This window comes from Lagopus leucura, unplaced genomic scaffold, assembly GCF_019238085.1.
Source record: "Lagopus leucura isolate 7727_CA_CO unplaced genomic scaffold, USGS_WTPT01 Super-Scaffold_100159, whole genome shotgun sequence".
Lineage (NCBI taxonomy): Eukaryota > Metazoa > Chordata > Aves > Galliformes > Phasianidae > Lagopus > Lagopus leucura.
Genome location: NW_024962335.1, coordinates 15,330,175 through 15,343,880, shown reverse-complemented (window position 1 = coordinate 15,343,880; position 13,706 = coordinate 15,330,175). Strand labels below are relative to the sequence as shown.

Below are 13,706 nucleotides of genomic sequence, written 5' to 3'. Positions count from 1 at the left end.
GAGCAGAGAAGCAATTGCTCTTTCTGCCCTGTCTGTCTAGAGCTTTCCCCGCATCCCTCCCAATGGCTGAGTCACTTCCTTCTGTAAATCTGGCTTTAAATCTTCCTTTTCTTTTTTTCCCTGTGATTCACTCCCTTTGTGAAGTGATTTGCAGAGCTCCAGCTTTGCCGACGCTGAACAGAGATGCTCCTGGGGCACTGCATCCGCGTTGTCCTGGAGCCACAACAGTGAGCCCTCACTGGTGGCTGCTCCCGTGCCGTGCTGAGTGGTCTCTCTTGGTATCAGTATTTCTTAGTATCTCTCTCTTATCCCGATATTTCTTTCAATATTATGTCTGATGTAGTAATGGGAGCCAACTTCTGCCTGCAGGCGAGTGCATGTAATTTCCTTTGACATCAGCGTGTGCCTATGAAGGCACAGCTCATTTCCTTTTCCCACCCTGTTTAATTAGATACGGTGCAAGAGTTATTACAGTATCTCTGCCACTCCTCCTCATCCCTTGTGGGATTTAAGGAATTTCTACTTTTAGAACTGAATTGAAATGTGCTCAGAGAAGGAAGACTTCAATTTCTGCTTAATAAGCCTGAAGATATTTTTAGTATAACATCTAAACTCCTCCATTGTTTATACTGTTGTAATTTTACTTCCTTACTTGTTTACTTCCTTGGTCTTGGACCATCTAAGCATCTCATTTTTTCATGGTTTCCCAGTATGGAAGGGAATTGCCAACCAACATGGTAGCTGAAAGTCAAGATACTTCATTTTCAGGAAGTAGCTGTGTGGCTCCATCAAATTTGATGAGTTCCAGTTACCTTCAGAGACTGGGGTAAAATCTGCAAGAACTTTTGAATCCTGCTATCAGATGTGACTCAGGTGGTTAAGCACTAAATTCATTTCACTGTCATTGAAGTTTAGTCTGGGTAGAGCTGGGGATCTGATTCTGTGAGGTTCTGGTGGTCTCCTCAGAGAACCAATGCCAGGGGTATAAGATCATATTAATGACATGTCTGGGGTTAAATGAGGAGCTTCAGTGGCATTCTGTGATGCTTCTGTCATTCTGTAAAGGAAGGGCTGTATGTGAGGACGTCGTGCTTGGAAATGTATGCTGGCTGTTTCTAAAACATGAGCAATGACCATTTTCCAAGGAGCAACATAAAGGTATTTTTCATTGAAGTAAGTTTGAAAATGAAATGAAATGGCAAAGGAACATGGCTTATTTGGAAGGGATGGTGGAGTTTGAGTTTGTTGGGAAAATAAGGTCCAAGGAAAGGATGTTCCATTTTACCTGCTTCCTGTAGGGGATGCAACAAACAAGTGGTTTATAATAAGGACCGAACTTCTGGTTTTTAATAAAGTTGCAGCAATCATATTTTTCAGCTTCAAAACAAACAGCTCTTGAGAATAATCTAATGTCTCCCTTTGAATACTATGTTTATCTTGCTTGTGTTTGTTTCCTTTTGCTTAGAACGAAGTGATAAGTCAGCAGCTATCCGTCATTTTCACTCATTGCTATGGACCCTACCCCATTCCAAAGCTTGTGGAAATTAAGCGCAAGCAGACCTCTCGCTTAGGTAAGCATGACTTGAAGATGGTTCTTTGGTTCTCTAAGGAGAGCTATGGGAAATCCGCATTGCAGGCTGAGTGTACAAGTCAAAGAAAATGTGAACTCGGAAGGCAGGACTAGAAAAATGAGAGGCCCTGAGCTTAGCCTGTCCTAAATTCCCATTGAAATCTGTAGGACCATCAGATACTGGAGTGGGACTGTAAACCTGCAAAGATCTAAGTTGCTAATGAGGCTGAAATCACAGCCTAGGGCCTGAAGCCAAATGTCTGTCCATATCTCAAACCATGCGGTTGGCTGTGGGTGACATTGTGGTGGCATGGCACTCCCAGCCCTGCTGGCAGAGGCCAAGTTGGTTTACTGTGACCTAGAGAAGAAGTGAGCCAATTTTCAGGACGCTTTTCCCCTTGGCACAAAGTCTTGCCTGCCCTGGCAGAGGGTGAGGGTATGGTCTGAGGGTATTTCTCTGCAGTTTGCTTTGGGGAACAGAGCTGGGAAGCTGTGCCAGCTCCCTGTGGCAGGACTGGCTGGCCATCATCTCAGCAAAGATGACACAGATTCCAAAACTTTGAATTTCCTCAGTCTGAACTCCATATGCCTGACCGTAGGTCTCCTGTCTCAGACTGTCCAAAATAGCTTGATGGGCTTTACTCATTACAAACAATATCCTTTTACACCATTGTCTTCTTTTGTCAAAACAGGAAAATATTATGTACATTCATGAACTCTTCCAAACCAAATTTATTGGTGGTGTGTTTCTTTTTTTTTCCTTTCTGTAATTCTAGATCCCCATTTTCTTAACAACAAAGAGATGTCAGATGTTACATTTCTGGTGGAAGGAAGACCATTTTATGCGCACAGAGTGCTGCTATTTACTGCATCACCACGGTAAGATGTAGAGACGTTTCCGTTTCTTAGCAAAAATAGAAATTGATTTTGTGTTTTTGTATTTTCGTTAGTGTTGTTAAGATTCTTTGAGGGTTAATGGCTCAATCTTCAAGTTTTTCCTAAGCAGCAAATCTCAGCAGCCTATTTCTGATTGATCTGCAGGGCAATAACAAGTGCTTCCATCACTAGATTCCCACCCTGTAAATGCTCCACGCTTCTCGCCATGCAGCTGACTTCATTCTACCAAGGCACATTTGCATGGAGCTCATCACTTTATCCAGCCCTTAAACATAGAGCAGTCTTAATAGTTTGCTTCTTAATAGTCATTTATTCCATGAGCAGCTAAATCTTGTCTTGCATCCATGTACACAATCTCTAGGAGAAACAAGTTACTATCACTTGATTCACTGGGGATTTTACATTTTTTTAAATAAAATTAGATGCATATAAAACATGTCATGCTGTATCAAAAGGCAGTACTTAGGTTTTCCTCCCCGTGCTCAGAAGGCTGGATGTGGGTCACTCATCTCAGCCTTCAAGACTATTCCTTTTTTACATTGCTCACAAACGGTATTTGTACACAACTTTATAATTAAAGATGTGCAAGCACAATCCGAACTTTAGCTCTAAGCCTATTAAATTGCCTTCAAAATAGAGTTTGTCACTAATAAGATCAAATCAATTGTTATCCATATTTTAATTAAAATGCAGTGATAGTATGGAAGAGGTTATCATCCAGCAAATGCTGGTCTTGATAGATAAACTAAACTTTGCACTGCCTCTAGAAGGTCAGATGAATTATTGACAAGAGAGGGTACAAGGGCAGATGTTTCTGATGGTGCACTCACCTTCTAATCAAATGAGAATATCTAGCAATAATTAACTTTAGAAGTGTTTTTATCTTGAAACCTACGTCTGAATTTCAGGTTTTGATAATCAGAAAAAGTAGCATACCTAGTTTTCTCTCTTACCACTTCTTACACAATTGTATCAAGCCTGTGTAGAAGCAGTAATCTTAATGTAGTTGTTTTAATGTTTTGTTCAAAACATTTTTGCAGCAGCATAATATAAATAGGCTAAAAAATGATCTTCAAATAAAGTAAGTGCGCAGTTTTAAATTTGCAACTTCCTAAACAACCACGTTTCCTTCAAGCAAAAAAAAAAGAAAAGAAAACAAGAAGTTTGATTTTGTGATATGCATCTTTCCGGTATCTGAATCTCCTGTATGCATTTTTTCTATTGTGGTATCAGAAGCATTTTTCCAAAATTTCAAATTGAAACCTCCTAAAAGAGAGGCTTCTTCCTTTCAATTTGAACTTTATTTTGTGTAACTGTCTGAATCCTGATGCATTTCAGTGACAAATCCATTCATTTCAGTGTACTGTTTTTGCAAGAGCTGATGCTGTCCTTCCACTGTGCCATAGTTTTCCACATAGATAATTGGGCTGGTATTTCAATCTTGCTCCTTTCTATTTAGGTTTAAAGCATTGCTGTCTAGCAAGCCCTCAACTGATAGTACTTGTATTGAGATCAACTATGTGAAGTACCCCATCTTTCAGGTAAAGTCAGTTCTCACATTGAATTTGAATGGAACATAGAAACATTGTACGTGCCCTGTCTGAACTAATACAAGTATGTTTGATAAGCATATAGCTCAGAGTAGTGGTTTCATGAGCACAGAATCCATCTCCTTGCATACACTAAGCTGCATAGTGCTATTGATAGCACATGTCATGCCCAACCAGATTCAGTAGCATACATTTCACTTATACAGGGTATGCAGATAAAGCAGAGCATGTCATCGGGACGTACTTGGTTCTTTTTTCTCTTGCTGACTTTTTCTGTATTTAATGGACAGGCTTCCAGGCACAGTTCATTTGCTTCTTTAGCAATGTTGTTCAATCAATTTTTTTTGCCATGAAAATACAGAGTATTTTCTGTAGCATATACTTGTATATGCTTCACTTCCCTTGAGTCAGAGCCCAGGCAGTTCCATGTATCAGCTGTTACAGATGAAGATATTTCCCAGCTCACTACAGTGACTTTAAACCTGCTGGAAGCAGAGAGATCTTAGTTGTCTCGTATTGCAGTGCAAAGCCTCCACAATTATTTATTGTCACCCATGCATGCCCTCCCACAGCTGAGTGGAGGTGTTGGTCCCATTGCCAAGGGGAAATAAAGGAATAATCGTTATATATGCTTTATTATCCTGAATAAATGATGCACTGTACACATTGGAAAAGACATTGAAAACTCAGAATGAATTAACCAGCTTTCTGCACAATGTTTAGGCTTCAAGAAAAAGCATGGACAACATGGCTGGCAAGGGTTAAGAATACCCACGAGAAAGAACTATTGAACTGTGCAGGGAGAGAGAGAGAATAACCAAGCGTATGTTGAAATTAGGAGGATTTGGCCAGTTTTATTTATGTATCCTTAGTGATGTTGGAGAGCCTCTGGTGTTATCTGCAATCTGTACATCATTCCTTTCTTCCTTTGTCGTTGACTGTTTTTTATAAACACTGCCTTTGTTTTGTTACAGTTGGTTATGCAGTATCTGTATTATGGAGGTGCAGAGTCACTCTTGATTAAAAACAATGAAATTATGGAGGTAAGATACATTTAGGTTAATTTCAGGGAGAACAATGCTAAATGATCTGTTTACTGTTTACCCAAGGGTACCTGACAACTGGGCAAGACATGAGCACTCCTGTGAGAGACATCACTGCCTCCCGCTGAGTGCCCAGAGTGCCCAGGTAGAAAAATAAAGATCACCAAACAAAATAGTTTGTCTGAAATAAAAATATCTACTGAGATGATTTGTGAGGCTCTTTCAAGGAAATGCAAAGCAGGTGTTACCAGTATCTGGAAACTATTCTCAGCAGCATATCTGGAAACAGCTCCCAGCAGCATAATACTTTGTCTTTTCTGTCTCTCAGCCTGTAGGTGAGGTGCTCTGTTGAGTTGGGCCAGTGAGCTTCTCTACAACACTCTTACTTTTGGCTTATTAGCCCAGGCTTATGTGTTCATATCTTTCTTCCAGAGATAATCATTTGCTACTTTCTTACTGTGTGTTAAAGTCCATTGCCATTGTGCCCATTTGCAGTACCCACACCAAGCCCTCTGGAGCCGATTGAAACTTCAGCATAATCACATGTCCATAACCTCTATGGATGTTAGATCCTTCTCTTCCGGATACTGTATGCTGTCATTACCATCTCTGATCCACTTAACAATTCCAATTCAACAGAACTAAGATAGATTAGAGCAAATCTGTGGTAGTCACTCAGGAACTTTCCTGTTGACAATTAACTAATGGTAGCCAAAAGGGATACAGGACAATAAGGGCTAAAATAAGAGCTACTGCCCCTATGATCTTTTATTATTGCCTACATGAGTTAATCTGTCCCTATCATAGAGTGATAGAATAGTTTGGGTTGGAAGGGACCTTTAAGATCTTCTAGTTCAACCCCCCCACTATCGTCGGAGAAACTTCCCACTAGACCAGGCTGCTTAAAGCCCCATCCAGCCTGGTCTTGAATGCCTTAAGGGTGGGGGTATCCACAACCTTAGTGGGCAGTCTGTTCCAGTATCTTACCACCCTCACAGTAAAGAATTTCTTCCTAATACCTAGTCTAAATCTGCCTTCTTCCAGTTTAAAACTATTTCCCCTCATGCAGTCACTATATGCCCTACAAAAGGTCCCTCCCCAACTTTCCTGTAGGTCTCTTTTAGGTAGTAGATGGCCACTATAAGGTCTCCCCAGAGCCTTTTCTTCTCCAGGCTGAAGAGCCCCAGAGCTCTCTATGACACTGCTGTTCAGAGCACTGATGTGGGGTTTGACTCTTACCAAAATGCCGCTAACTGTAAATTGGGAACTGCTTTTCTTTGGGGTACAAAGTGGCTGAAACGAAGCAGTTATGATGGATGCAGGCACATCCGTATATGAATCTTGCTGGCAACCAGAGGATGAAACTAGTCAGGACTGAGATCATCCCTGTGCACTGCAGATGGTGGACCCACACTGACTTTCTGAGTTGTACAGGAAAAGGTCACTGATTCTCTCATTCACAGATTTGAAACAGCTCCTTAAATTCCTGGCCCTTTCTGAAATAAGGGGAGTTTCAGACTAAAAAGCGCAATGGCTTTGTAGTGATGCATACATAGTCACCTAGGTTGTTAAAAAGTTGGTGCTGCAGTTCAGCTGGCTGCTTGCTCTACTTTTCTGCATCTCAAAACTTCTGTGACTCCAGAATGTATGCCTGATTGATTGATCTGTTGATAACAGATCTGGCTACGGTTCCTCACAGTTTAAAGTAATTACAAACCAGCACGTGACTGCTTGAGCCACAGAGGCAGCTGGAATAGGATTTAGCTTTATCTTTCAAAACTGCATTTAGCAACTTGCCTTATTACAAATATGATAACAAGAAGCACCAGAAATACTCCAAAGAAATCTTTGCTGCAATTCATAATTGAGGCCAGCTGGCTGCTATCACATCAGCACTGCAGATTTCCAGCACTTGGATTTATTTATGGGACTAAAGCAGAACTTGAATGGACTGCATAGGGGAAGTAAGAATAATGTTATGGCAGTTTGAGGGTTTTGTTCTCCAGCGCTCCTAGCTAGAAGCATAAGGGCCATTCTGGGAATCATGAGAAGACTGTGTCCTGAGGTCTGTGTTGGTAAAGCCCTTACAAACACCAGAACCTGTGACCAGCTCAGCCTGAAAGGACCTTCCTGGGTTAGAGCAAGGTGTAAAGCAGTGAAGAACCTCAGTCTGCTTTCTAAACCAGAGCAGAGAGCCAGAAGCAATGAGGACTGCAGAAAATCAGAAAATGAAGCTCACTCCCCCAACTGTAAGAGGACAGAAAAGGAGCATTAGGGGCAATCCAATGGAAATCAGCTGGAGAGGGCACAATTTAAGCCAGGTTTTCATGCTGCAGGCTTCAGGTTATGTTCACTGTGCCATGCAGAGATCTCCAGAGCAGTGCCAGTCCAGGCTGCCTACCCTGGGTGGGCATGGGACCAAAGAGAAAGGTCAATGTGAGTCCTGATGGCACAAGACTGTAGTATTACGGATGCACAACCCTCATGTTAGTGGTGGCCTCACATCAAGCTGGTTCTCAGTCATTTGGAGCCAGGTAGCATTTCAGACCAATCGCCTAGACATAACCTTGCTGCTGCTGATGAGATAGAGCAAGGAGCATGTGGACACCTGACTCCGTTTCCCTGAGCCTTCTGAGGTGAGAAGCTTGAAGTTTATTGCCTCTCTAGGTTTTTAAGACTACCTAGGGTGGTTATTGTCATCTGGTTTGAATTCTTCTATTCTCATGGTCCTGGCCCTTCTGCTGACATCCTCACATCAAACCCAGGTGTTCAGTTTCAGCCAGGTCTTGAGGAACAGTTGAATCCAAACCTTCATTTCCTGGAATGTAGCTGCAGATCCCTATTTGCACGTTTGCAGAGTGACAAGGACTCTCCAATCTGCCTCTTCTTGACACACACACACAAATCCCTGTCCCAAGGCCAGCATATGGACCTGAACAGGCTGTGGTGGTCCCTCTATGTCCACCTTCTCACAGCAGGATCTAGAGGAGACTACAGCAACCCTCTCATTCTGACTGACTGTCAGGGGTCAGTGCTTTAACTCAGACTGAAGCAGGGGCAGAGAAAAACTATAATGAAGCAGTAAAGAATCAAGCTCTGAATGTGTATTGCTCAGCAGTTTTGACTATTCTTTCTTTCCTATTTTTTTAGCTTCTCTCTGCTGCTAAATTTTTCCAGCTTGAAGCTTTACAACGACACTGTGAGATCATTTGTGCAAAAAGCATTAATACAGAAAACTGCGTGGATATTTATAATCATGCCAAGGTAAAAATGACCACACATGCATGTTAGTTGGTCTGTCCTCATGCTCGTAGTATAAGTAGTAATGCATATGTCATGTGCTTACTATGTTTGTTGCATATTTAGCATTTGTCATTCCTGTACTGGGACTGTAAAAAGGTACTGGGAGAGTGACAGTCCCTAATCATGTCTAAGAATGTCTTGGCAACTTCTCACCCTCCTACTATCCTCCAATGGTTCAGACTATACTGGCAGGTCTGTATCTTACCACAGCGATCCAAATTGCTAAGTTACTCAACAGGAGTCACCTAACTGAATAAGATATCTCTTTTTCACCTTCCAGGCTGCATTTCCTCTTAAAGTTCCTGTTGCCTCCTGCCTAAACCCCACAGTGCTGGTGACAGCTTTTCAGTATATGAAAATGCCACATTGTCAAAGTGTAGTGTCTCACAGCCATGCAAGCACAGTAGTGAGAATTTTATGTCTTGGAGAGGGGACTGGAATTAAATCATTTATTTAGCTTGTGTGGATGCCATTAGGCATAAAAGTGTGGCAAGTTTTGACCTAGAATAGCCATGTGGACGAGTTTCAGTTTTTCCTCTCATTTACTAAGTAGTAAGTTTTGGAAGATGGAAATGATACAAAAACAGTTGCAATAAATAATTTTAAAACAATCCTTGAACGATTTTCCTCACATGGGCTACATGAAAATGTTTGTAGTATGGTACTGAGGTTTGACTGAACAGAGTAATCCTGCAGATTGCTCCAAGCCTCTGCAAATCTGACCTCCATTCCAGTCAGCTATTTCCTACATTGAGTAGTAACATTAGATCTCGATGTACAGATACCATGCAATCAGTGTTGGATATAGCATAAAGTTCCACTTAAAATGAATAAAAAATGACGTGTATTTGCAGGACCACTTATTGTAATAGGAAATAAAATCACCAGTGCAGTACTCTCAAAAAATTCTTCATTTATCTTCAAGGTCATGAGGGAACTTCTCAATTTATATTGCTATTACCAAAAGTAAATGGAACAATTTTGTTTTAAAAATGTTTTCTTTGGGTTGTGAAATATGGTTGTATACTCATTGAAGAATGTTCTTATACCAAGCTTTAGGCTTGTCTGAGGGACTTCTACACTGCCACTTCTGGCACTGAAGAAATCCAGTGTTCCAGTGGCTAAATCTGGTTCCTGTTTTCCAATAAGGGCTTCAGCCTGCAAGTTTCCTGTGCCTTTATCTCTCAGTAGAGTCAGTGCAAATGGTTTACTTGAGAGGTTTTTAAGGCCAGGGTCATGTTTGCATTGACATGTAGCACATTACAGAGATAGCTAAGCTAGCTGTGAGTGAAATCCTGACTTCTGGAATTGGTTAATCTACATCACTTCAGAGCTCCTCTAATTGACCCTGCTTCCAGTAAATTACCAGGGCTAAGCTTCATACTTCTATACCTAGAAGGTTTTCAGAACATGAACTAACACATTTAAAGCTAGTTCAAATACTTCTCCTCCATGCTGTTTGAAGAGTAGACTACTCCATCTTTTTGCTTCTGGTCTGTGTGTTGTGCAGCTTATTAAGCTGAGCCCAGTTTGTTCTGCTCAGAATGCTCCCACCACACTGCAGCTTCATTACTTGTTTATGTGAATGGCACATGGCAGAAGAGACCAGATGTCCTCATGAAGCAGGGGAGCTCTCAGGCAGTTCAGACACACTGGCCAGCACACTGTCTGCCTTTCCATTTCATAGGTACAATGTGTAGTCCTCGTTACTTTGCAAGATCAGATGCACCTGCAGGAAGTCAGGAAATGCTGAGATCTGCTTTTCCAGGTGAAAATGTGCAAGCAAGGTGACCTGGACACAGGGAACACAGTCTTTCTCATCACAATTAAGACCTAATTTGGTGGAAGCATAGGATGAAGCGAGAACAGATTTGGAACACTGTGGTAGGGGCATATGTTATAGGAGAGGAGTGTTTATCAGTGTGAAGAGATGTAGGAATGAGAGTTTAGGGCCTTGGGTTAAGGAGGTGAAGTACTGCTAGAAATGTGAGAGAATGTGGATTTTGTCTCACTTGCAATTTAAAAATGGAATGGAAAATATTAAATTGTCTGTGATTTTCTGTTCATAGTATTGCAACATCTACGAAGGCAGTTTTTTGATCAGCATCACTTTCAGGGCTTCATTTACACATTACCTCCAGAAAAAGATGAAGTCACCAGGCAAATAGGACTTATAATGTTGACTGATCAGTTACCACCAGAAACCAGTTGTTTTTTACTTAAAGTCTCAGAAAAATCAATTGGAGTGTCAAGTATTTGTCTAAAACACTCAGTGCTTGCACAGCTTGCAAGCTGAGCCTCAGAACAAGCCTGACCAAAAAAAAAAAAAAAAAAAGAAAAGAAAAATACAGCATTTACTCAATACTGTGGATATAATGAAATAATGAATAGAGATAAATGGCATTTCAGAGAAGAGTAGAGATTCAAACGTGTGCTGTCACACCCAGGTGCAAAATAATGCACTCATAATTTGTTGAAAACCTGCACGGTTTGAAATTGAAATTTCCTCTGGAAGATAGAACCTACCTTGTCCTAATATATGTTCCTTCTCTCATTTTTTAACAGTTTCCACTCTTAGCTCCAAACATAACGTTAAGGTGGTGTAGGATAACAGTGCTGTGCAGTTGTTACAGTCTGGACCCAAAGCTATGAAATTTCCCAGCAGTCCTAGCCTCACAGATGCACCCCAGAGCCAAAGATTCATGCTTTTCTCAGAGCTCAGACTCAGCAGGAGCTTACCTGCGCAGGAGGATGTGCTGAGCTGTGCTCTGTACACTCACATAGCTTAAATTCCTATGTATCATGGCTGTAGTGCTTGTGTGACTGCAGGAACTAACCAGTGGGTGATAACCACTATGAGTCACCCATCAAATGGCCAGTATGGGTCATTGTGGTTTGCTCACACAGTTGAGCTCACACATCCAAGGGTTGCTCACACTTAGCCTCCATTCCTCCTCCAGAGATCCCCCAAAGCTGTTACTTTACACAACAGGCTTCTGCAGTCAAGAATCCTACTCCTGCTAAGGATGGAGTTCACAAAACTCGAAGGTCACTTGTAGTTCTTCCCAAACTTATGGGCTTAGGATGTGGCTACTGGCATGAAATCATGGGTCTGGTGAACTCAGTGGTAAAACTCATAGCTATTTCTAAGGCACCAAAGCTTCATCTCCTGAGCACTGAATTTGTAACCATTGGTATAAAATCATTGGTATAAAATACTGTTTGATTAACTTGTGCCCCTGCAACATGCTTATCTGTAAGTGTTAACTGGGCCAGCATGAAAGGCTCAGCTTGTGCGTTTGTTTATGTACAGATCCTAGCACTGTTCTTGCTGATGAGGTTTTATCAGAATGGTTATCTTTCTCTAATTTCCCTTCTTGTAGTTTCTTGGAGTCACAGAACTATCTTCCTATTGCGAAGGCTACTTTCTAAAAAATATGATGGTCCTCATTGAAAACGAAGCTTTCAAGCAGCTGTTGTATGACAAGAATGGAGAAACATCTGGTCAGAATGTACTACAGGACTTACAGAGGACGTTGGCCACAAGGATTCAGTCAATCCATTTATCTTCTTCAAAGGGCTCCATTGTATAAAGCTGAGGAAGACGGTAACGCTCTAATAAAGACCCTGCAAGTTAAGTCTCCTGTTGCAGTTGCTTAAATGAATACACACAAAATAGATTCTACTTCACATCCAAATAGTTCCATGTTGGCCAAAGGTGCTACGCTGAGGCTTCCGCCTCATTTGGATGAGGGAATATGGAAAACATAGCTCCTGTATGCATCTGAGCAACAGGCCTACCAGAGCGTCCAGTGCATCGGTGTTGTGCCCAAATTCTGAACACAAAAGTGTAGTCGTGGAGCTAGATGCCAACAAAAGCCAGAACTCACATCAGTGAACAGCAGCAGCCCCTGCCTGAGTGGTGGTGCCATGGAACACCTGAATTGACCAATTACACATTTAAGGCAAATGTTCCATCGTTTCACATTTAAGAACTATATCTATCCCGGAGTCCATTATACACTTAAAAAATGTAAGAACTGTTGTTGCTGTTGAGCAAAGATGGATTGTGTTAAGAGAGTGGGTAAGACTGTTACAACTGAGGAAATATACATACTGGCAGATTTTTAGGGGTGGGAACTTTTTAAATTGTTCATAAAAATAATGGGGTGGCCTTGTAGTTTAAAAACTATTTCTTAAGCTTAAAATTTCATTTTCAACAGTTGTGTTTGAGAATCTATGTAACATGTTTTGTTTTTTAAATGGTTAAAATGTACATTGTGTAAACACACATATGATCGAGTTTTGCTTGTATTCTTTCCTAAAGTGGTATAATCTTGCCTACAGGCTATGGTTACACCAAAGAGGTACATTACCCAGGCTATCTCTAATACAGTAGTTGGGGGGGGCAGGAAAACTGCATGCTTCTTGTGATTTGGGGTTAAAAGCAATGACAAACTCAACATGCATTTGCATGGTGACTGTACCTGTGAAATGTTTTGTTCGTGCTTCGTTTTGCCAAGACAAATGCAATGTTACTTCTTGTCAAACTCCATTTGTAAAATCAGCATATTATTTTACTCAGTGCAGTTGGTTGTGATATGATACCCCCAGAGACCTTCTCGAGATGCTGATTTCTGTTTGTTACAGTGAAGGGATAATAACAGATCTTTCTTCTAGTGATGTGTCGATACTTTGCTACTGATCAGAGATTGTGTCCGAGTTTAGACTTTTTTAAATTATAATTAAATATGTACTATAGAATGATTTCTCACTGTATCCTGAGAATGTATAGGTTATCTACAATGCAGGGTTTGGGTGAGGTGGGATGGAGGGTGCGATTTAATGTCCAAACTTCATTTGTTTTGCAACCTGTTGTTAGCCACAACATTCGCTGATGCTCTGTCTTTGAATAATGCTTTTCACGAATCTTTTGACTTAAAACACAGAGAAGATCACAGCAAGATACAAGCAGAGATATTGCCTTTTCCGTGGCAAAGTGACATTAATGTATTTATTTTCTAGCATGCTGTTCAGAAGCTGTGCCCAGCTCATAGACTCTAGAAATTTTATTTTGATGGTGCATGGTAGCCTCTTGTTCTTCTGTGGAAGTATCTACGTGGGGTGCTCTTCCTTGTTGATGGTTTTGGGCATGCTCAGAGAACAGAGATTCAGCTTTAGTTATCCACATGGTAGGAAGCTGTTTTATGCCTTGAGGTGTTGAGCGTCCCGTGTGCTTGGTCTTTTAATGCCTGTACAGTTTCTGCAAGAAAGTACAAAAATGTCTGAACTGATGCTAATGTCTTAGAGACACGGCATGTCAGTCAGTTAGACCTTTTGTTT

At 41.2% G+C, this 13,706-nt stretch overlaps 1 protein-coding gene across 2 annotated transcripts in view; it reads left to right on the top strand.

Annotated features, from left to right (window-relative positions):
- Positions 1-12,762, top strand: part of BTBD11 (BTB domain containing 11) — a 168,072-nt gene extending 155,310 nt beyond the window's left edge. For both annotated transcript variants that reach the window (XM_042890504.1, XM_042890505.1), the window contains 6 exons: positions 1,466-1,571; positions 2,347-2,449; positions 3,927-4,008; positions 4,992-5,060; positions 8,211-8,324; positions 11,747-12,762. In XM_042890504.1, the coding sequence (XP_042746438.1) occupies positions 1,466-1,571; positions 2,347-2,449; positions 3,927-4,008; positions 4,992-5,060; positions 8,211-8,324; positions 11,747-11,956 (684 nt within the window). In that variant the 3' untranslated portion in view covers positions 11,957-12,762. The remainder of the gene's footprint in view (positions 1-1,465; positions 1,572-2,346; positions 2,450-3,926; positions 4,009-4,991; positions 5,061-8,210; positions 8,325-11,746) is intronic.
- The last annotated feature ends 944 nt before the right edge of the window (positions 12,763-13,706 follow it).